This window comes from Mytilus trossulus, chromosome 3 (assembly GCF_036588685.1).
Source record: "Mytilus trossulus isolate FHL-02 chromosome 3, PNRI_Mtr1.1.1.hap1, whole genome shotgun sequence".
NCBI lineage: Eukaryota > Metazoa > Mollusca > Bivalvia > Mytilida > Mytilidae > Mytilus > Mytilus trossulus.
The window spans coordinates 46589344-46615662 of record NC_086375.1 but is presented as its reverse complement, the minus strand read 5'-3'; the positions used below and the strand labels follow the sequence as shown (position 1 = coordinate 46615662).

General features: G+C 31.8%; 1 protein-coding gene across 5 annotated transcripts in view; it reads right to left on the bottom strand.

Moving 5' to 3' along the window:
* The window catches only part of LOC134711634 (ras guanyl-releasing protein 3-like), an 81865-nt gene that overhangs the window by 40725 nt on the left and 14821 nt on the right, over positions 1–26319 (bottom strand). For 2 of the 5 annotated variants that reach the window (XM_063572369.1, XM_063572365.1), the window contains exons 1-2: positions 15698–15878; positions 1485–1661 (exon numbers count right to left, since the gene is read on the bottom strand). In XM_063572369.1, the coding sequence (XP_063428439.1) occupies positions 1485–1661; positions 15698–15758 (238 nt within the window). In that variant the 5' untranslated portion in view covers positions 15759–15878. Of the gene's footprint in view, positions 1–1075; positions 1126–1484; positions 1662–15401; positions 15879–26319 lie in introns of those variants that run through there. The other 3 variants (XM_063572367.1, XM_063572366.1, XM_063572370.1) reach the window with 3 other exon arrangements.

Genomic DNA, 26319 nt, shown 5'->3' with positions numbered 1-26319 from the left:
ACTTTTCCCAAAAACTAATTCAGCAAAACATTGTCATAGCAAGCTTAGGAGATATTAACATCACTGTTCAATCCACCCTTTATTTTCCAATTCAGTAATAATTAATGCATGTCATGTTAACTCTTTGGTAGCTAGAGCAGTCAACCATTATTCTAAATGGGGGACTGTAAATCTAACATTTCTCTTTAATTTAGAAGTGCATAATCCTTTGATTGTTTGCACATATCTTTTTTATTTTTGTCAAATTTTCTATTGGAAGTCATGTTAAATGAAAGTTTGGGTCATCAATCATAGTTTGGGAGGAGATCTGTTTGCAATTTATTCTGATTTTTCATATTTTTTCATAACTATTTGGAAGTCATTAGACAAGTTTTCTACTTAAGTAACAGTGAACATCTGTGTTAGATGGCAGGCAAGGTTATCAACTGTGATTTGTTAAGAAGATACCCCAAACTAAGGTTGCAATATGTCATTTAAATGGTGTAACAATTTTTCTGTTTTTCTTTTAACATTTGCAATTTTAGTAATAGTGCTGCAATAGTTGAATCTAGTTTGGTTGATCAACTATATTTCTTTAAAGAGGTGCATTTACTCAAGTCTGGTAGCTATTTGCACTCCCTATAATTTCAGACATATTATGAATGAATTTTTGTCTGACATCTCAATGCATACATTTTATATACATGTATAAGTCAGGTATCTGATGCTCAGTGGTTTTCGTTTGTTTATGTGGTTCATATGTGTTTCTCTTTTCTCTTTTTTATATAGATTAGACTGTTGGTTTTCCCCTTTGAATGGTTTTATACTAGTAATTTTTGGGGCCCTTTATAGTTTGCTGTTTGGTGTGAGCCTAGGCTCCATATTGAAGACTGTACCATGACCTATAATGGTTTACTTTTATAAATTGTGACTTGGATGGTGATTGGCACTCATACAACATCTTCCTATATCTATCACATACTGATATACAACTTACAAAAGCTCTAAATACAAATATGGGCCCATTTAACTGCATATACAACTCACAAAAGCTTTCAATACAAATATAGACCAATTTCCTACATATACAACTTACAAAAGCTCTCAATACAAATATGGACCAATTTATCTACATATACAACTCACAAAAGCTCTCAATACAAATATGGACCAATTTATCTACATATACAACAGTTAACATACAAGAGCTCTAAATACAAATATGGACCCATTTAACTGCATATATACAACTCACAAAAGTTCTCAATACAAATATAGACCAATTTATCTACATATACAACTTACAAAAGCTCTTAATACAAATATGGACCAATTTATCTACATATACAACTCACAAAAGCTCTCAATACAAATATGGACCAATTTATCTACATATACAACTTACAAAAGCTCTCAATACAAATATGGACCAATCTTTCTACATATACAACTTACAAAAGCTCTCAATACAAATGTGGACCAATTTATCTACATATTCAACTTACAAAAGCTCTCAATACAAATATGGACCAATTTATCTGCAGTTGCAGCTCTAACAGTGACTCCTGGTATAAGTGGCTTATCCTCCTCCATATAATCTAGGTTAGACTGAATAACCGGCATGACCTCCTCAGCAGGCATTGATTTGGGCAAATTACTCGTACACTCTGGTTGACAACATCCTACAACAAAATAGTAATCTGTTAATTCATTTGAAAAGATAAATAAGAGTTACGATTAATTGCAAATATAAAAATAAGGGAATAGTACAAATGTATGATTGTCAATCCTTAAGAATTTGAATATGCATATCTTCAAACCTACTTCACATGATTTTTACTCTGACGCAGAAAAATACCCTGTCACATCACTCTGTATAGGTGTCAGACCACCAATTAAATATCCCTATCTGTTAACCAAATTTTGCAATTTTTACAGCTTTCTAAATACTTTATCTTAAGTTTAACTTCATAGAAACCAGGTATATCCTGAATTGTACAAGTATAATTAGCTTACTGTATGCCAATTTTCAACATACATTTAAAGCCTTCTAAGAAAAAAACTGACCTTCAAAAAGAGGTACTCCAAAAATAACTGGAAATCTTAAATTAGTATACTGTGAAGCGCATTAATCTTCAATTTTTAATGCAAACTCATAGACAGATAAATTTTGGCTCAAAATGGTCCAAATATATTTCTCTTGCACCAAAAGTTTCATTTTTGCAAATTTGTTGGTTAGTTTAAGTAAACAAGAACATCAAAAGCACTATTTTGTGTCAGAGTAGGGCTACTTTTACATATGTTCTAAATCGGAGGGAGTAATTGGTGATCTGACACCTATAGGGTTCTGCTACGGGGAAACAAATGATGGCTAAAATCAGGGACAGTCTGAACTTAGTAAGAATATACTGTCCCTTTCAAAATTACAGCAGAGACAATCTAACGACATGCAATTCAAAATATATCAAATAATATTTTAAATTATCAGGAAAAGTTTAATACCTTGTATATCTCGCAAAAAAAAAAATGATAGTCAAGAACAGAAAGTCCAAGTCAAATTTGACATTTTAATCAGAAAAGTAAAGAGGTTCTTGGTCATCAAAATTTGAAAAAAAACACTATAAAGGTTGATGGTATGATTTTTATTTGCCACAGCGACAACTATTTCATACAAATTCAAGATAATAAAAACATTTATAATTCAGGACTGTTGGTGACCTGATCCCTTGTATATATCCATATGTATTCCAAGTCAAAAATAAACATTCTAAATGGAGGCATGAAATACACATTCATGACATTCATGACATTCCTACCAAGTTTTCATTAGCCTGGCACTTGTTTCTTTGGCCTTCTGTTGTCATGCAGTGATTTTCAAACACAATCAAAAATACATTATGCATGTAGACGAATATAGTATATATCTATAAATAAATACAACCATTAGAGTGTTTATCTGAATATTGTATGATATGAATGAAGATGAGAAATTTTAAAGCAAGATAATTTTTTATAAATCTATGACACTTATGAAAGTTTAATAGACTAAAAATAAGTTCAGAGGCTTAAGCATTGCTTGTTTGTTGTCTCAATTTGGGCGAAAAAATATAAAAATAAGACAAACCTCAGATTTGGTTCCTTATTATCCTTAACAGGTAAGACATGTTTGACATGTAATGATTGATTATTACCTGGCTGACGAATATTACATATTCATAACATCCAATCAATTTCAATTAACAGGTGTCAATTTCAAACATACTTGTTTACCAATGTTTTTATTTCGAATCAATGCTATCTGAGAGCATTGTTTACAACTTACTTTTTACCCTTCGAACTGCTGAAAGGACTAAAAACAGCACCAGGTATTTCACAACAAGCAATTATCAAACCAAATAAAACTGGATCCAAAACATTATACGGAAAAAATATTTTATTATCGCACTATTTTTTGTTTTATTTTGACAAAACAAATATAAAATGTATGCAGAGAAGATAATAAAGTACTCCAAACAGCGTAATACTTCTCTTAAAGATAAATTTTGAGGTCCATTCCCATCACAAACATTTTGTGCTTCATCATTTTAAAACTTTTATTTTGACTCTATTCCATTCGTACCAGAAGAAATAAGTTGATAACACTCACTTATGAATAAATGATGCTTTCTGAAAAAATATAAACACAATATAACAACACTGTTAAAAGTTTCACCAAATCCCAAGAGTGAACGTTACCAAATTGTGCAGTGTCTCTCCCACAGTTAAGTTTTGACAGACAAGATAACTTAGAAAATAAACAATAACTGACAGAAACAAAAAATGACAAAAAATTCTGTTTTTAACTGATCTTAAGTGCATCTAGGTATTACAACTATTCAATATTCTATTGTTTTCTATAAAAAAAAACCTGTTGTTTGTTCATAACAACGGAAAATAAGAAGGAAGTCTCAAGTAAGAATTTGAACTTGAAGGACTTATATAATAACTGCAACTCAGAGTCTCAAAACTGTCAATGATGGGAATATAAATCCAACCTTATTTCATGACACACCCTCTAGAGGATAGTAACAATAATATCTTGTATCATTAATATTCTTCAAGGTCAAGGGATTCAAAAAGAGAGACAAAAGATACCAGAGGGACAGTCAAAAGATACCAGAGAGACAGACAAAAGATACCAGAGGGACAGTCAAAAGATACCAGAGGGACAGTCAAAAGATACCAGAGGGACAGACAAAAGATACCAGAGGGATAGACAAAAGATACCAGAGGGACAGCCAAAAGATAGTCCAGAGGGACAGACAAAAGATACCAGAGGGACAGTCAAAAGATACCAGAGGGACAGTCAAAAGATACCAGAGGGACAGACAAAAGATACCAGAGGGACAGACAAAAAATACCAGAGGGACAGTCAAAAGATATACCAGAGGGACAGTCAAAAGATACCAGAGGGACAGTCAAAAGATACCAGAGGGACAGTCAAAAGATACCAGAGGGACAGACAAAAGATATCAGAGGGATAGACAAAAGATACCAGAGGGACAGCCAAAAGATAGTCCACAGGGACAGACAAAAGATACCAGAGGGACAGTCAAAAGATACCAGAGGGACAGACAAAAGATACCAGAGAGAGTCAAAAGATACCAGAGGGACAGACAAAAGATACCAGACGGACAGACAAAAGATACCAGAGGGACAGTCAAACGATACCAGAGGGACAGACAAAAAATACCAGAGGGACAGTCAAAAGATACCAGAGGGACAGTCAAAAGATACCAGAAGGACAGTCAAAAGATACCAGAGGTACAGACAAAAGATACCAGAGGGAGTCAAAAGATACCAGAGGGACAGACAAAAGATACCAGACGGACAGATAAAAGATACCAGAGGGACAGTCAAACGATACCAGAGGGACAGTCAAAAGATACCACAGGGACAGTCAAAAGATACCAGAGGGACAATTAAAAGATACCAGAGGGACAGTCAAAAGATACCAGAGGGACAGACAAAAGTTACCAGAGGGACAGTCAAAAGTTTTGAACATGACATAACATGCACCATCAGAAAAAAGGACAGACAAACAGAAGAATAAACCAACAGACATAGAGACAGACAGAACAAATGATTCACATATACTGCTCAGTAACCTACATAGGACTGTAAGCATTAGTTCCCTTAGTTGCTATGATATCTTGAAGGATACAGTTTATAACAAAAATCAATGAAGCATTAAATACAAGTTATTTTAATGACTTTTTTTATGAACAGATGACAAAGTCCCTTTGACACATTCCAATATGGTGTTACTTGATTAGTTGTGTTCAATAGATCTTGGGTGTTAAGTAAAGAAAGCATGAATTCTAGGTTAGGGTGACCAACTTTTAGTTATTTAAAAAAAAAATCCATTTTAGATGTTCTGGTCTATTAGCATCTTAGAACTTAACTTTAACATACAATCAATTTAAGTCAAGTTAGATGGAAAATAAAATAAAAGCTAGTAATGTCACAGATACATTGTGAAACATTGTATAAAGTGACCTCGATAGAAGACTTTCCAAGAACTTTATCTATTTTTAATACTGGTATACCTAGCTGGGTTTCAAATGACCTAGTGATTTAAGATATATAATCCTCTTATGATGTCAAGTGATGACAGTAGCTCTCTGGTCCTCAAATGTGGACAGAAAGCCTACAAACTTGACACGAATAGGTAAGATAGATAATTGAAAGTCTGTTTCCTGCAACTACATTGTAGCAACTTTTACATTAATCCTGAGCTTATTTACAAGGTTACTTGACAGAAAAACAATAGTACCTGCTTAACATTGACAAAGGCTTAAAAAAGTTTGATACATTAGTTTATATCATGTGGAAAAACAAGTTTCAGCCCATTCATAAATCAGTAACTCCCACATGATAAATATTTACACCTCTCAAACATCCATTTAAAGTAGGTAATTTAAGTAGTCAATAAACAATAGCATTGAACATCAAATTGTTTAACAAATTTGTCATTTTTAATCCATCCCTCATGAAATAAAATGTCTGAATTTTTGCTGAGTTTTGCTGAATAGGTTCTGGACCCTAGCTGAATGCATGCTGAACCAAATTTTGGGATCTGAAAAAGTGCTGAAGCACTTTTTCCAAATTCTGAACAAATACTGAAAAATTACTGGAATGTTCAGATATGCTGAAAAAGTGCTGTAACATTTTCTGAAAAGTTCAGACTGTGCTGAAAAATTCAGACATCGCTGAACTGAAGCTGAAAATAATCTGAACTGTTCAGTTATTTCTGAACTCCTCAGACAAACATCTGAAACTATGCTGAAAACTTTTTGATATCTTTGAACAGTGCTGAATTTTTCAGAACAGCCCTGACAACTTTCTGAACAGATTTTTAAGATCCTGAAATGTTCAGAAACAATACTGAAATCATTCTGAACAGAATTAATACTTGCTTAATTTTTCAGAAAGACATCTGAAAATGTGTTGAACTATTCAGACAGTGTTGAATTGTTCAAAACAGCTAAAAAAAAACTTTCTGAAATGATAGAAAGCTGAAAAGTTCAGAACAGTTCTAAGAGCTTATATGAACAGATTAGCCAGATGCTGAACTGTTCAGACAGAATACTGAAAATCTTCTGAAAATAATACAATCAAGAATGTGTCCACAGTACACAGATGGCTGATGCCCCACTCACACCATCATATTCTATATTTAGTGGACCTTGAAATTGAGGTAAAACTCTATTTTGGCATTAGATCATTAGGAACATGTATACTAAGTTTCAAGTTTCTTGGACTTCAAGTCTTAATAAAAAACTGCATTGAACAAAAACTTTAACCTGAAGAGGGACAGACAGATGAATGGACGGACAAACAGACAGACGAACAGATCCACAGACCCAAAAAACATAATGCCACAGGCCTCTACTATCGTAGGTGGGGCAAAAAAAATATTTTAAAAACTTTTATATCAGATTAGAGCAGAATACATCTACACCAAAGACCACCAAACTGAAGTTGTTTTTTTAATTACACATGTTACATGAGTTGATCTGAAGTCAATTGGCATTAACAACGTAAACAATTTATTTTTAGAGCAGAGTTATTGATATAACATAAGCATTGTGACATATGATTTTTAAGGGAAAGTTTAAGAATTTGGGTCGTATCTTTTTGAGATATTAGCCAATCAGTAAAATCAAAATATATTCGAAGTGAAAATAGTTTATATAAACAAATAAAAAATCTCAAAATCATTAACTACATGTACCAAAAAAGGGGGTGTGTGTCATTAAGGATTCTCCCACTCAGGGGCACCCAAATGTAATCATGTCCCCAGGTACCTGTGAAATCTACAATAAACAATTAAATAAGCTGGCTTTCTGTTTACAGTCATGAGTACTCTATTAATAATGTTACATTAAAAACTGAAGAACTTATATCATTGACTCAATTACAATTTATAACAAGTTTGTTGTTTCTGTAATAAATTTCCTTTCTTTAAATGTCATGATTCCCCAACTTGCAACACATAATCTGTTAATTTTGGGGGCGAATTAACCAGGTCCATTTGACTTGGTGCCGAACTGTCTATAACAGTGCTGATTTGACAAGGTGCTAGAATTCATTTATATGAAGACTTGAGAGGTAACCAAGGTCCTATGTTATATTAAAATATTGACACCGGAGGTCTTGCCACGTGTCAATGTGTCTTGGTGTCGAAGTATTAATAAAAATTCAAAATTTGAAAAGGGAACTTACGTTGAAATTATTTGCTATTTGTTCGATAGCCTATCCGTTTATGCTGGTGCACTGCCAGTGTTAATTTTATCTGCAGAAGAAGTTTTCTGAATCTCTCTCCAAGTTCTTCAATATGCCTTACTTAATTGTATTTCGGCATAAAAAAAGAACTAAGAAAAATATCAGATAAGTCAATCGTTGTTGTTGTAAACTAATACAGTGTTATTTACAAGCATTGATAGTACAGTCAGTTATATGGGGAGTTAAAACGTTTTCATGATCTAAGCTGATCCCCTGCTGGCTACTACACTATGTTCGTAGAAAGTAGATACCAGTTTAATAAGTGAAACCTTTCTGAACCGGAAACGCATAATTAATTACGTCAACAAAAAACTATTTAGGCGCCCTAAATACGATTTGTGAAATGATAGCTATATTTATCAGATAAGTATTTTACAGTTTGAACTGAAATGTTTATTGCTAATTTTAAATCTAATTTAAAGATTAAGTTTATTGAGACAATCTATAAATACCATTTTTGAGAAAGTCAACACCAGAAAATAAATAAAAATGAAGAAAATCCTTGAAATGTTTATACTTTTTTCTCTTCCCTTCTAAATTTTTTTTCTTTCATGATACCAAATCAATCAATTTAAAAAATGGCATTTTGAAAAAAATCATAATTTATATTGAATTAGAAAATAAGTAAGACATTGGATTCTTTGTGGATTGTATTTTCTTGCAGGTGAAAGTCCTGCATCTTCCACAGAAACTTTTTGAAATTCAAGCAGAAATTGAACTGATCTAAGTTTGAAGCTCTGAAACTTCAATTTTGATTAATACAGAAAAAAAGAGAAGTTTACATATATATTTTAATCTGATTTTTATTTAATATACAAATGATTCTCAATTTCTGAATTAACAGAATTAAAAGTTCATGAATAATTCATGATTCACATTATTTGAAATAATTATCAGGACGTTGAAATTGGATTGATGATTTTCCCTATTCACATAAGAGAATTTCAAAGGGTTGAAGGACAGGAAAGAGTCCAAAAGACTTCTTTTATTGGTTGGAAAATAGAACAAGACGCATATATTGTTAATGTTACTGTTATAGATACGAAATGTTTCAAGTGAAAGACGTGAGATTACATGTAGATTTACTGTAGTGCTCCTTTCGTGTGGTAACCTAACGGTGTACAATACTTGGCCCAAGTATCAACAGCAGCATGGAAGCTTTCACTTGGGACAATTATATGTTTATTATACAAAATATAAAAATAATTAGATGTGGCATGATTGATGCCGAGCAAACAATTCATAGATAAAAAAAAACAAAAAAAAACAGAGATTTAATAAACTGTCATTACTGGTCAGTTAAAGATTAAAATGGGCAAAATCTATACTGTATTATGTATAACCGACTTTAAAATGTGTCCACTTTCTCATAAATTTCTTATGTCACAATGCTGGGTCAATGATGTCACAACATAACACAAACTAATCATCAGTTGTAAAAGGCTTGACTGATCTGATTGCAACTATATAAGACACAAAATAAAAAGAAATAATAAAAAAGACAAAGACACAACTAATTATTCTACTTCACATATGACACCATTGTATTTCTTAAATAATGTTTATTTGTTTTGGATAAAAAGTGTCTTTCAGACAGAATATTAAAAAGCTCAAATTGTCTAAATACCAATGGAAACTTTCCTGAATTATAACTGAAAATCATCTGAACCTTTCCTGAATTATAACTGAAAATGGTCTGAACACATCCTGAACAATAGCTGAAAACTGAATATTGGCTGAGTATTGATTAATTCAAATTTTTAGTGAATTTTTGCTTAAATATAGTTTTGTTTGTTGAACATTTTAGAAAGAAATGCTGAAAAGTTTACCTTGAAGAGTCTTAGATGAACTTTAACAGAAAATTTGCTGAAAACCCACTGGAACGTGTTATAGCTGTTTTTTTTAGAAAATGGTGTTTAAGAGGTTCTGAATATTTCAGCAAGTTGTTCAGAAAGATTCAGAAGTAATGCTAATTATTTTTGAATATTTACTGTCAAAAATGTCTTGCTGAATTGTAACTGAAAGTTTGCTGAAAACTTGCTGGAATGTCCCAAATTCAGCCATCTTTAAGCAAAAGGTTTTTTATAGGTTCTGAATATTTCAGAAAGGTGTTCAGAAAAATTCAGAATTAATGCTGAATTATTTCTGAATATTGCTGAATAGTTACTGAAAATGACTTGCTGAAAATTTGCTGAAAATGTGCTGGAATGTGCCAAATTCAGACATTTTTAAGCAAAAGATTTTAAATAGATTCTCTAAAATTCAGCAAGGTGTTCAGAAAAATTCAGCATTAATGCTGAATACTTACTGAAAACGTACTGCTGAATTTTTACTGAAAATGTGCTGAAAACTTGCTGGAACGTGCCAAATTCAGGCATTTTTCAGAGAAGGGTTTACTAAATGTGTTCAGTAAAATTTCAGCATCCAGTTCAGAAAAAATTCAGAAAAATATTTTCATGAGGGATGAATGTTTCTTGTTTGAATGAAAACTCGGTGAATAGTAAAAAACATTAGCGGTTCAACAGAATATACTTCCTCTAAAGGAAAACACTAGGGTTGAAAAGTATAACTATCAGTCCATTCTGACCATTAGAAATATTAAAGGCATTGTTTTAGGTTAAACAGAATTTCCATGTTTGCAAGCCTCTTTAATAATAGCCAAATCAGAAATCTTTGTGCAAGGTCTTACAAAACATACAATATTTTATAACAACTTGATCCTTTATGATAATCTGATAATTAGAATCAAATATTTTCATCACTTGATCTATCTTCATATGATAAAGAATCAGTGTTGAGACAATTGAGCATGGCCATGTAGTTTATAAATAAAAATATTTCTTTTTACTTACAGTTCATTGTATATAAACTTGCATCTAAATTTTGCTGATGCACGAATCTAATATTCCCATCACCTTATCTAACCTCATGAAATAAAGAATCTTTGTAAATCTTTCCTTATAGTATCCCTGCATTATTATCTAAGCTTGATCAGGTAGTTCAAAAGAAAAATTTTCTGGGTAAACAGTAGTTCATCCAAAAATCTCAGCTTTTTAACAAAAATACACAAGAGTAGATTAGAGTAGGTTCAAGGAGGGATATAAGATTGGCCCAAATGTTTTAGATTTTTCAATCAGGGTGAAATACGACCAATTTTACCTAGCATTAGTTGTGATATACCTATACAAAGTTACAAACATAATTTGTCAAGTTTGATTCAATTTTTTAATAATTTATTTATAACAGTTTCTAGCATATTAACTTGGGCTGAAATCCAGAATCTAGACAACTTCTGGGTTAAGGATTCAATATTGAATATTGTATCTTTTGGTGACAGAACTCTTTGAGTATTTGGTTGCAGCCAAAGAGTTTCTGAAGCTTTAAGGTCTAAAAAATGCTAAATCATTTTGGTATAGATAAATTTAAGAACCAAATCGTGTCCTTTTTGATAAACTATGATGAAGTTGAAATTCAAGACCGTATTCATTTTGTCAAAAGATAACCTTGACCTTAAATCATAGGCTTGTATGAAGAATTGATCAAAACTATGAAATCAAATATCAATCAAGATTTGCATCAACAAAATTAAAGAAACCCATAGTACTTTGGTATCATCAAGTTCTACAATATGAATGAAAACTTTGAACCTGGCATTCAAGATTATTTTTAAGCAGGACTAGAGTAATACAAGCAGAGATAAAAAAATAATAATAGTATAAATTATCTCAATGTACAAACTAATGGCAATGACCTTGTTGACAGATAATTCAGCCTTATACATAATTAATCTTGTCATGCATTACTAGTTTGTTTACGAGTTTAAAAGTCCCTTTGGTATCTTTCTCATCTCTTCTATGAGTAGGCAGAGATGGTTTTTAAAAGACAGTAAAAATTTGGAGTGAGTCAACCTAGTGACCAGGAAATAACAGAGAGTCAGAGTCAGACCCAATGACTAGACCAGGACATAACAGACAGAACTTCAAAATTTATTCTTTAAATCCTTCAAAGCTTTAAAGTTTTTTAGCCAGACATGATTTTGTTGATCTAAAACTATGTTTGTGACCTTGACCCTGCAGACAAATATTCCATCCTTATAAGGGACACAGTCCCTGTGATGGTTGACAAAAGAATACCAAGTATGATTATATTAATCAAACCATTCAAAAATTCTGAACTGGACATAACTTGCACCGATAGACACTTCAAAGCAATGACCTGGCATGAGTCATAAAAGCTATAAGTCTCATTTTTGTGGGATATAACTCATGAACCTGATATTTGTCACTTTTAGCTTTAATAAACAGACCTACAGACGCTTACCAATTCTAAGCAATCACATGGTCCTTTCTTTGCAAAATTAAGATCAACAATCTTCATTGTTGAAGTCCGTACAGGGACCTATAGTTATAAATTTTCCAATCTCAAAAAAACTGAATAATTCTAAAATCTAAAATCTAAAATGTCAAGACTTCTATGGTGCTTGAACAAAAATGTCCACTAAATATGTAAAGGTAGACAAGAATATCAAGGGTAGGAAGGCAATAACCAGAACAATGTATCTTTTGGCTGTATTCTAAACTCTATTTTATCTTCACATCCACTCAAAGGATCCCAATATTTCTGTCAGTTTCCTCAACATTATGTAAACAAATAAATTATCCTTGTACTTATACACTATCGAGACAAAACAATCAGCCAAATCATCTAATAAAAATCTGTTTTTGTGAACAGTTCTAAAGATAAGAAAATAAACAAAGCGAAATGAAAAACATAACCTTTCAGGTCAATAAACATGTAAAAACATTGCATTTGACATGCATTAAGTTTTCCTATCGGCAGTGATAATGATGTTGAGATAAGAAAACTGATTTTTTGTTGAAAGAAACGATTTGCTTCAAATTAAAGACATTTGGTTTTTATTATCTATAATAAAAACAACAGATTGTGTAAAGTCAAAATATGTGTTCAGTTAATTTACATGAAAACCTAAAACTGTTGCAAACAATTCTCTTATATAAAATACATACATTACTTGGTAAATTTAATGTTAACACAAAATATATTAAAGCAAATGGTACTTCCAACCAAATCATCAACATAAACTAATCATATGAAGTTCTATTAAATAATTAATTAAGATCTTTTTTTGTTTTTCTTTGTGAGTATTTCTGTGCAACATAATCAAAATGATTCATTCATTTTTTAATATAATAATAAAGAGGCTACATGTTTTGCCGAGACTTTCTTTACAGTCAGACAACTTTCTAGAACAAGCTAGTCTCAATACACCCTCATAGTCATTTCAGTCAAAAGTCATAAATCTCCAATATTTGTGAGTCTTATAACATTTATTAATTGATTGGTGTTTAAGCCACTTTGAGCACCAGGGGCAGATTCAGAAATTTTCATAAGTGGGGGCCCACTGACTGCCTAAGAGGGGACCCACTCTGGTCATGTTTCAGTGAATCCCTATATAATCAACCAAATTTTTCCTAGAAAAGAGGGGGCCCAGGCCCAATGGGCACTCACCCTAAATCTGCCTCTGAGCAATATTGAGTCTCTTAGCACAAAATATGTTATTTTTGCTAGTTTTATAAGGGAGAAGTTAAGAAAGACCATTTGTTTGGTGGTCACAAGACACTAATATATGTAGAACAAAATACATATACCTAAATCAAATACATAATTGATAGGGACAAATACTTTTAAAAATCATAATTGTGAATTCATATGTAGTTGTTAAAATTAAACTTAACCAAAGTCATTCATGTATAAATGAAGGTTAATATGAACTCATTTTTCATTGACTTTCCAGACATGTACCATTACAAAACTATGTCATGTGTCGTGAGGAAGCGTGCCTATCTCCATTGGGGCTGGGGAGGTTGTGGGTAAAAAATGCCCTGCTATGTCATGTATGTCAAATCAAAGATTTAAAATTTGTTTTTACTGCTTCTATGTCAATCATGTATAATTTAGGAGTAGTACAATGACTGGTTTGCTCAAATCCAGAATAACTTGGTCAGGTATTGGATTATTTTTGTAAGCAGGTACAGTTTCTTTGTGTGACCTAGCAACTGTTTCTTTGGGTGACCCTAGCAACTGGCTGTTGGGGTCAGTCTAGTACAAAACATATCTGATTAATATGTTACCATACCCAAACTAAACATATAGATTTGCTTCTGTACCTGAAGCATTACATCCATCTTTCAAATCCACAGAGAAAATATCATACATCTATCATTAGTAATTCCTTTTATCCAAACCTTTGATGAAGAACAAAGTTGTATTCCCTCCCTATCACTGATGGTCAGGGAGATGAGTTCTTAAGATTACGATACATAGTTGCTTTACATTCAAACTGTGTTCTCAGCATATGATACAACCATTAAGACCTAGTTTTTTTCAGCATTAGGTAATAAAACAATCAATTACAAGTTCATACCTTCAAACCTTTTCAATGATCCGCAAAACAATTTTCATCATAATTTTTTTAGCTTAATACTATTGTTAGTGTTAACAAATTTTTGATCATAATACATAATAATTATTAAATCAGGATATGGTCTGTTTACATGATGTTTACTCACATTTCTATATTTATGAGTGTGAAATTTAAGACAAATATTATTCTGAGAATTGAGGTGGATAATTTAAAGAGGTTAGGATGTGCTTTTAAACAAAAGCAAACAAACAACGTCCAAATCTCCTTAAACTTTACATTATTATCTCCTGTGTCGTGATGAAAGTCAATGGAGTATTTATATTTGGGAAATCTATGTATAGACTAACGGATATTATGGGAAATATGTTAAAATTTGTAGAAAAAAATGAAAACATTTTCTTTCACTTTTTATGTAACATTCCCATTAAAAGTCAAGTTGTTGTTTTGATGAATTATATTTGTTTAAGTATTTTCAGCAAACTTAATCTTAACTTAAATATTTAAAATTTAAAATCTGCTGTTTAAGGTGACATTATTTCTATGAACATGGATAATCACATGTACATTCCAAAAGGATACAAATGACCTTAGACTGACAATAAATATGGATTTGATTAACCTAAGGGGATAGAAAGTTGGCTCAGTACAACATTTTTCTCTGTAATCTGTATTTTATAAAACAAGTTCAGAGTTATTCAAAGTAATTAACATTTTGTTTGTTACATAACAGAGGGTCACTGACATGACATGTACATGTATCTTAAGTTTTTGCAAGTCCAAAGTTGTCTTGTGATTACATAATTTTGGGTGTCTTAACAAATAATCCAATTTAGAAACTATCAATTTAAGTACCTATTTTTTTTGCACAATTGCTATAAATTTCAATAAAATTATACAACAATTTGACAACCTTAACATTTATGTTTTACTATGCAGAAAAGAACAGAAATAAAAGAATAATTTAGATGGGTTGAAGGGAAATTCCTATATCACCAATTACCTAGGACAAATGTAGGAGAACATTTATTTACTATTAATTGCTACTATACTTGTGGTACATTATTAATAGATTTTACCTGTCTGTTTACAATCAAATGCACAAATCAAATCTCTTATCAAATATTTTATCAATACATAACATCTCCAATACCTTCTTCAAATTCCTGATTTTGTTCCAAAATTAAGCCATGATGATAATATTATATATCCTATACAGAAACCACTCATATTCAATCACTTGACCACTGTCCACTGTTTTTTGTGACAATCGTAAAATGTCATTGTAGATCAATCAAAGCACCGAGCTTCAGAAACATTTGTAATATATCATATACTATAAATCCAACATTACTGTAGTAATTTGCATAGTGCCCAGAGGTAAACAACAGTTGTGTGTGTAGTGATTCACTTCCTAAAGGAAATTAGAATATTGTGTGATCCACTCACCAGCTTCTGCAGATAGGACAAGATAAAATGATTTGCTACTATAATATGTAAAGTCGTCCATTTCATTGTTGCACTTTGATCAAGGAAAAAAGTATTTAAATCAGCTGTATTAAATCTGCTTCCTTGTTTAACACTTGGTCCTCTCAGTAAATACTAGCATCTTATTGGTTAAGTGTTTAAAGGTAAAGGTTAATTTTATCACTGAAACACTTAGCCTATAATTCATTAGTAAGTCATATTTAAATCTGCTTGTTATTATTATATGAAGGACTTAACATTGTTTTATACATTTGTAATAATATTGTGGTAAGGAAATGTACTGACGGCAATAAAAATAAATATAATGGATAATTATGATCACTGTTTTGAATACCATGAAATATTATATAAATGTGTCATTGAATCTAAAAGGCCACAACAATCCTGAATTTGTACACTATAAATAATGCTTGCATTTTTAATACCTGCTCATTTTTTTCATGCACAATTACTATTTAAATATTTATTTTTTAAAGGAAACAAAAATTGTAGAAATGTAACTGTACATTTTTATTTGATATAAAAAAAAAAAAAAAAAAGAAGATGTGGTACGATTGCCATTGAGAAAACTCTCCACAAGAGACCAAATGACACAGAAAAGAACAACTATAGGTCACTGTACAACCTTTAACAATGAGTTCATTTCAACATTTTTCAATTTGGCTTCATATATTAAAACATACAAGAGTCAATGGAAAACAACTAACCAGCAAATTTGATAAATATGTGTCCGTCTAATAATATATATAAGGAAGAAGATGCACTCCAAAAATCTTAAGAATGTATAAAAACCTATTATCACATAAAAGATAATTATTCAAATAAAAACATGTGCTGAGAATTACGTGGGGCATTTGCTCATTGTTTATATATAGTAAATGTCAAGCTATATTTATAGTCCAAAAAAGTCAACCTTTCATTATTTTTATACACAGCTGTAGATATTTATTTTTAAATGGAAAATAACTGTATATAACATTGAAATGAAAATTTCATTATAAAATCAAGTGTATTGGTGCAATTGTCCTTATAGTACAATGTCATATCTGTTTTTAACGTAACCTCGCTGCCCAGGATAAACCATAAAAAAACTTTACTAAAGAAAATTGATATGGAAACCTGTGTTCGGAGCAAGTGCAAGGCACGCCTTAGGACATTGATGCCAAACTCCATCACAAGAAAAAACAGCAAAATAATATACAATATCAATTATTATAAAACATTGAAATTTAGTGTTGAACGTCTGCGGCTAGAATGATTTTCAAATCCAAGAAAATTAAAAACCCGCTTTCATTTCATTAACATAAGAATACTTATTGACACAATCCAAATGATTGGTCCACGTAACCACGTGTACAACTACACATAACAAAACCCGCCAAAAAATATACTGTTCTTATAAAACGTTCCTTTTAGACAACATTTTCCCGCTAAACTCCGAAACGCGGGAAAATACATGTATGTCAAGCTTTAAATTTCCCAGAAAAGTCAATTTCACAGTAACAGTAGTAAAATGTAGCAACTTTGGCACTTTCCATGTGACCAGCTCCGATCTGCTCATATACCTTAAAAATAGATCTGGGGTATATGTCAATGAATTTGACCTTAATTTATATTAAAGGGGCATTACATATTACCCAGTCCATGCCCAGTAAATTGTTTAGTATAGACTTTTAAAATGTAGATAAATGTTTAACATGGCTATAAATCTAATATAAGAATTTGAGTCAAATCGGTGAACATGAATTTGACAACTAGTGCCCATTTAACAAACATGTGTTTAACTGACATAAAATCATATATAGTAACACACCCAAAACCTTAACAAGAGTAATTCATTTATTATTACACAACATTAACCCTTTAGCCCCCAATCCCGCCTGAAGGCATGATGGCAACAACCATTCTTTGATGGCCTGTATGACCCTCCATACCTTTTTTGAATTGCCCCACCTGAACTGTTATGATAGCAGGGACTTCAACTAAGCAGTTCATGGTCCATAAAGTCTTCTCATATGTCTGTTTATAAAAATATGGCACTTTGAAAGCCTTTTAAGAGTTCAAAATCAGAAAAACATGAAAAGTTGCAAAATCAGAATCAAAATCAAAATGCATGCATAGGTGGTACAGGAACACAATGATGTACAATATGGCCAATAGGAATCTAGTCTGTAAAATCTAGGTCACCATTTTGTCAAAAATCTGTAAAAAGGACATTTAGGCAGACCTGACTTGACAATAATAACTTCCATGAAAGGCACTTAAGTCTCATATACTCCCAGTAAGCATCAATGGACTGCTTTAATTATAGAGTAATACTTGAATGACAAAGAAACACAGTGTGGTCAATGTTTACCTCTCAAGGTCGTTTTAAAATTGGGAAATAGACTGAAAATTATGATTTTTCAGTAAGGGTGGGTTCAAACCCACGATAATAGTTTAATAAATGAGCAGCATTTAAGTATAAACTAGAGGCTCTAAAGAGCCTGTGTCGCTCACCTTGGTCTATGTGAATATTAAACAAAGGAAGCAGATGGATTCATGACAAAATTGTGTTTTGGTGATGGTGATATGTTTGTACATCTTACTTTACTGAACATTCTTGCTGCTTACAATTATCACTACCTATAATGAACTTGGCCCAATAGTTTGTGTGGAAAATGTTACCAGTAGTAAAATCTTACAAATTTTATGAAAATTGTTTAAAATTGACTATATAGGACAATAACTCCTTAGGGGTCAATTGACCATTTTGGTCATGTCAACTTATTTGTAAATCTTACTTTGCTGAACATTATTGCTGTTTACAGTTTATCTCTATCTATAATAATATTCAAGATAAAAACCAACCAGATGCTCCGCAGGGCGTAGCTTTATACGACCGCAGAGGTTGAACCCTGAACGGTTGGGGCAAGTATGGACACAACATTCAAGCTGGATTCAGCTCTAAATTTGGATTGTGATTAAATAGTTGACACAGCATAGGTTTCTGACACAGAATGAATGTGTTCTAATGAAATTAAAATTTTTGTTTTCTCTTAGAGCAATTCACTATGCTGTTGAATATTATTCCTCTCAAAAAATATGTTTGAAGAAATTTTCTTTTTATTTATGAAATTTCAAATGAGAAAATTGAACCCAATTTTTTTAATCACATCCCCCTTTCCCTTATTCCAAAACTAATCTCAATTAAAATTTCTAATGGAGTTTGCAACAATTACTACTCATTTAAATACATCATAAAATATTAAGATGTAAAAAAACTGCTTGTTATCACTGAATGGTAAAGATTATTTTAATTTATCAGTTGGTAGTGAAAAGTGAATATACATTGTATATTGTATATATAACAAAGATTTAAGTTGATTCTGGACAAAGAAAGATAACTCCAAATAAAAAAAATTCTAACAATTAGATATTTCTTGCTTACTATTCTGGACAAAGAAAGATAACTCTAATTAAAAACAAAATTGCTATTTCACAATATTTTGCAATAAGATATTTCTTGCCATTGAGCAATACTGTGCAATTGAAAAGACTTGCTATTGCACAAAACTTAATATAATAATTTTAGATCCTGATTTGGACCAACTTGAAAACTGGGCCCAGAATCAAAAATCTAAGTACATGTTTGGATTCAGCATATCAAAGAACCCTAAGATTTCAATTTTTGTTAAAATCAAACTAAGTTTAATTTTGGACCCTTTGGACTTTAATGTAGACCAATTTGAAAACAAGATCAAAAATGAGGAATCTACATACACAGTTAGATTTGGCATATCAAAGAATCCCATTTATTCAATTTTTGATGAAATCAAACAAAGTTTAATTTTGGACCCCGATTTGGACCAACTTGAAAACTGGGCTGATAATCAAGAATCTAAGTACATTTTTGGATTCAGCATATCAAAGAACCCAACCGATTATTTTTTTGTCAAAATCAAACGAAGTTTAATTTTGGACCCTTTGGACCTTAATGTAGACCAATTTGAAAACGGGACCAAAAGTTAAAAATCTACATACACAGTTAGATTCGGCATATCAAAGAACCCCAATTATTCAATTTTGATGAAATCAAACAAAGTTTAATTTTGGACCCTTTGGGCCCCTTATTCCTAAACTGTTGGGACCAAAACTCCCAAAATCATTACCAACCTTCCTTTTATGGTCATAAACCTTGTGTTTAAATTTCATAGATTTCTATTTACTTATACTAAAGTTATGGTGTGAAAACCAAGAAAAATGCTTATTTGGGTCCCTTTTTGGCCCCTAATTCCTAAACTGTTGGGACCTAAACTCCCAAAATCATTACCAACCTTCCTTTTGTGGTCATAAACATTGTGTTTAAATTTCATTATTTTCTATTTACTTAAAACTAAAGTTATTGTGCGAAAACCAAGAATAATGCTTATTTGGGCCCTTTTTGGCCCCTAATTCCTAAAATGTTGGGACCAAAACTCCCAAAATCAATACCAACCTTCCTTTTGTGGTCATAAACCTTGTGATAAAATTTTATAGATTTATATTCATTTTTACTAAAGTTAGAGTGCGAAAACTAAAAGTATTCGGACGACGACGACGACAACGACGACGACGACAACGTGATAGCAATATACGACGAAATTTTTTTCAAAATTTGCGATCGTATAAAAACTGCAAAATTTCCTTAAAATTACCAATTCAGGGACAGCAACCCAACAACGGGTTCTCTGACTCATCTGAAAATTTCAGGGCAGATAGATATTGACCTGATGAACAAATTTACCCCATGTCAGATTTGCTCTAAATGCTTTGGTTTTTGAGTTATAAGCCAAAAGCTGCGTTTTACCCCTATGTTCTATTTTTAGCCATAGTGGCCATCTTGGTTGGTTTGGCGGGTCACGCCACACATTTTTTAAACTAGATACCCCAGAGACAATTGTGGCTAAGTTTGGATTAATTTGGCCTAGCAGTTTCAGAGGAGAAGATTTTTGTAAAAGATATATCAAATTTATGAAAAATGGTTAAAAATTGACTTTTAAAGGGCAATTACTCCTAAAGGGGTCAACTAATCATTTTGGTCATGTTGATTTATTTGTAAATCTTACTTTGCTGAACATTATTGCTGTTTACAGTTTATCTCTATCTATAATAATATTCAAGATAATAACCAAAGACAGCAAAATTTCCCTAAAATTACCAATTCAGGGGCAGCAACCCATCAACGGGTTCTCTGATTCATCTGAATATTGCAGGGCAGATAGATCTTGACCTGATAAACAATTTTACCCCCTGTCAGATTTGCTCTAAATGCTTTAGTTTTTGAGTTATAAGCCAAAAACTGCATTTTACCCTTATGTTCTATTTTTAGCCATGGCGGCCATCTTGGTTGGTTTGGCGGGTCACGCCACACATTTTTTAAACTAGATACCCCAATGATGATTGTGGCCAAGTTTGGTTTAATTTGGCCCAGTAGTTTCAGAGGAGAAGATTTTTGTAAAAGTTAACGACGAAGGACGACGACGGACGCCGGACGCAGGACGCCGGACACCAAGTGATGAGAAAAGCTCACTTGGCCCTTCGGGCCAGGTGAGCTAAAAAATGAAGGTTGCAGTCATCATCTTTAATCATTATAAAAGACATTCAGAACCACATATAGAAACATTTTAAATACACATTTCTCTTAAATCCTGAAGATATAGCCTTTTATAAATACCAGCATGTGCCAAAAAAAATGAAAATAAAAAAAATAATCAAATAACTAGAACAGTAACAGAAACCATTGAATGAAAACAAGAACAACACATATCATTATGTTAAATTATGTTTACAAAAAATTGCGGTCATAAAAAAAACTAAACAATGTAGGTTTCAAAAGTATGTCAATGCATATGCAGTCTTTGAAACATTTCACTGACATTCACAAGACTTAATTGGATCAATTAACTTCACTTTGAAGTATTCCAGTTAAAACTGACCCTAATTGTTTAATGATTTTACATTTCCATTATACAGATGACTATATATTGACTATATGGTGAAAATAAAGTTCTTTAATTAACCGACAGTCTAAGAATACATTTTGGAACACTCAATCTGGCTCAAATATATAAAGATATAGCTTTACTAAATCATTCAAAGCCAATATATAGATCCTGACCCTAAAAATGAAGGCCAACATACATTTATAGAATCTAGTACAAGAGCCTGTATCCTTAAATTAGAAACTAATTTGAATCAATTATCAAAATTGTTGTCAAATTATGCATATAATCATTGTTAGTTGTTAGTAATATGAACTTTCACTGGGTATAATGTGCCTAGATCAGAATAATATTAATTATAACTTTCATGTGTTGCTCTGATGTCAGTTTTCTCAGGAATTAGTTCCTGCACTATGTAAAGATAAATCATTCCTAAAACTTCTGATAAAATACTAAATATTTTTCAAGTACCATGTGTTTAACAATAAATAAAATGGTATAAATTTTATTTAAAATACATGTAATAATATTGTTTTGTATTAGTTCGTTGTTACAGGAATTCATGATCAAGCCATTTTCCAAAGCAGGGTTCCCAACCCAGGATAAAGGGGAGTGGGGGCAACCCCCTGAACTCCTCCCCCTGGATCTGCTACTGCAAAGGGACAATCTAACTCACATGTCAAAAATGCCACATTTGGCTAAAAAAGAAAAAAACAAACAGAAACTTAATACATTGTAGTACACAAAACACAACATAGAAAACTAAAGAACAAGCACCCGAACCCAACCAATTTGGGGATGATCTGATGTGTTCTGGAAGGGTTAGCAGATACTGACACCTGTTGAGTTGCTTAAAGTAGTAAGGAGCATAACTCTAAATGATTTGGTCAAGCAGTTCTTTATCATTAAACCAAAAGTGAAAAATTGAACAACATAAGAGCAAGAGACAAGCAGTGAGACATGTGTTTTACTATATGAACCCACTTCAATGATTATAAAATAGAATGCAATCTATGCTGACATAGAGAAATAGGAAAAGTATATTTTACACAAATAGTCATAGAAATACATGGGAATACAGATGACAGATTTTACATGAACAAGGAATGCAAAAGTGCAAATTGGTCAGGATGATAGTTCTGTTGGAACATGAGTTCAAAATAATATTCTAAAGGATAAAAAGATACGTTTTGGAGAATATGAGTACAGTACAAATGACACATTCTACAAATCTTGTACAAGATCCTTACAAATATTTAAGTATATTAAGAGCCATTTTCTGTTAGCATCAAAATTTGATTGAAACCTGATCAAATTTAATATATGACACCCTACCTCAAAATAATACTTGACACCCTAACTCAAAATAATACATGATACTCTAACTCAAAATAATACTTGACACTGTAACTCAAAATAATACTTAATACCCTAACTCAAAATAATACATGATACTCTAATTCAAAATAATACTTGACACTCTAACTCAAAATAATACTTGAGACCCTAACTCAAAATAATACATGATACTCTCATTCAAAATAATACTTAACACCCTAACTCAAAATAATACTTGACACCCTAACTCAAAATAATACTTGACACCCTAACTCAAAATAATACATGATACTCTAATTCAAAATAATACTTGACACTCTAACTCAAAATAATACTTGAGACCCTAACTCAAAATAATACATGATACTCTCATTCAAAATAATACTTAACACCCTAACTCAAAATAATACTTGACACCCTAACTCAAAATAATACTTGACACCCTAACTCAAAATAATACTTGACACCCTAACTCAAAATAATACATGATACTCTCATTCAAAATAATACTTAACACCCTAACTCAAAATAATACTAAAACACCCTAACTCAAAATAATACTTGACACCCTAACTCAAAATAATACTTGACACCCTAACTCAAAATAATACATGCCACCTTAATTGAAAAATAATACTTGATACCCTTACTCAAAATAATACATGCCACCTTAATTGAAAAATAATGTGTAAATGACAATTCTGCTTAACGAAAAAGCACTGTATACTGAAATAGAAATTCTAATGCCATCATCTACAGACAAGAATACTCTCTAAGAACATTGTAAACAAATCACCCTTTTTCAGTAAAAAAATGAATACCAGTTAGTACTGGTAAAGGCAAAACATTGATTCTACAATCAGAAACCCTTTTTGGTCCAATTATATCATTCCAAATTTTCCTCATTGATGTTTGTTCCATCAACATTTTAATTCTTATTCATATTGTCTAAACGATAATCCAAGAACGGAGATCATGTATCAATCTATTTATAACTTTATGTTTTCATATCATGATTACCGTTATGCCATATATAAACACAAACTTTAACATAAAATTTAGTTTCTAAAAGAAGCCTATGGCATATTTTGCAGCAAATATTGGTCAGTGAACTTTAACCTATTCTTCATCCTTTTATAAATGAATGGTTAACCACTGGGTGACAATTAAAATCCCATCATGTGACTCTCTATAATTGGTTATAAATGGTCGAGGTTAACATAAGAATCTTTCAATGATGAAATAAAAATCACACTTGGTTTTCTGCATAATTGCTACAAAATCAATCAAGGTATACATCTTGAGAAGGAATAAGAAGATTTGGTTTCAGACATTGACAATTTCTCTCTACTTCCTTGAAAAGACTGCATAACAAAAATGAACTCAAAAAAACATAGCTGTTATTGATTTGTTTTGAATTAACAGATCAAATTGTGTACAGGAGAAATATTTTACATATAAAGACCTTTCTTTACTGAATATTTCTATAAAAATCTTATGAATTGATGAATGTTAATTTTTCAGTTTCTTTGGATTCATTTGTTTTCGTTGGTACCAATTTTCAGGAATAACTGTATTTTTGTGGATACTTGATTTCTTGGTTTGGCAAAATTCTGCGTACAAGCTTATAGATCATTTGTTTTTTTGCATTTTAATTTGTATTTATCCTCTACCCACATTCTTCGAAAAAAATGAATCCACAGTAAAAAGCTTGATCCTAAAAACAATTAAAACAAGAATTTGTCCACAGTACACTGATGCCCCACTTATACTTTCCTTTTCTATGTTCAGTGGACTGTGAAATTGGAGTCAACAATCTAATTTGGCATTGAAATTAAAAAGATCATATCATAGGGAACATGCATACTAAGTTTCAAGTTGATTGGACTTCAAATTAATCAAAATCTACCTTGACCCAAAACTGTTACCTTGAAGCGGGACAGACGAACGAACGAACAAACGAATGGACGAAAGAACGGATGCACAGACCAGAAAACATAATGCCCCTCTACTATCATAGGTGGGGCATAATAAGTGGACATATTGAGTACTGGTTCATTGAAGGAATCACAAGAAGCTTAGAGAAAAAATATAACAAAAACATCCAGTAACAGTCAATTTTTGAAGAGTTTGTGTCGACCCCTAGATGGTTACTTGTGTTGTTTTGTCGAAATTCCATAGGTATATACCCGCTTCACATTTAATGGATATCTTGTGGCTTTATTTTACAAAATTTCCAGTTTTTAATATAACAACTACTGTGGATTCATTTATTTTCGTGGGTATCAATTTTTGTGGATTAAGGAAAACTTACATGTTCGTGGATATTCAATTTCGTGGTTTTGCTGAAATCTGCATACCAGTCTATATAAAGTTTGCTATTCGTTGAACATTTAATTTCGTGGTTTACCTGTTCCCACGAAATCCACGAAAACTGATATCCAACAAATAATAATGAATTCACAGCAGAATATATTTTTGCATCTGTTTCTTTGATAAAATGTGTCTTAACCTAGTGTTTCATGAACTTTTTATGTCACATACATCCAACCTAGAACCTTCCTTTTGCCCAATTTAAAAAAAGAGGCAGATATACCAAAGGGAGATCTAAAACTCATAAGTCACAGGATATGTCCTCAAGGCAAAAATGCCAAACAACAAAATGATAAACAAATGCTGAGCAACACCAAGCCCACCAGAACACCAGAACACTGGGTCAGGTGCTCTAACAATCTAATTAGAATTGACCTTTTGTACAAATGGATAAAGAAATGAACAGCTCCTGTTGAAGACCAGTATGCTTGTAAAGTAAATCTGTTTTTTTCAGATCCTAATCCATGCATTATAGTTACCAAGAGTGCACATTGTAAAATACCTATCTTGCATTACTGATATGATGGAATTGCATATGATGGAATTATATGTTGAAAGTCTTTCACAAAAACATTGATCAATGAACCATGATATGTAGCCAAGGTCAGATGAACACTGTCAGATATACATAGATATAGGAAGGTGTGGTATGAGTGCCAATGAGACAACTCTCCATCCAAGTAACACTTTATAAAAGTAAACCATTATAGGCCTTCAACACAGAGCTTTGACTCACACTGAACAGCAAGCTATAAAGGGCTCCAAAAAATTACTAGTGTAAAACCATTCAAACCATTCAAACGGGAAAACCAACTTGCACACATCCGAATCACTGAATACACCAAGTATAATAGTAGATAATCAATACTTCACAAAATATTTTAGGGATAACTTCCATTTGAAACTTTT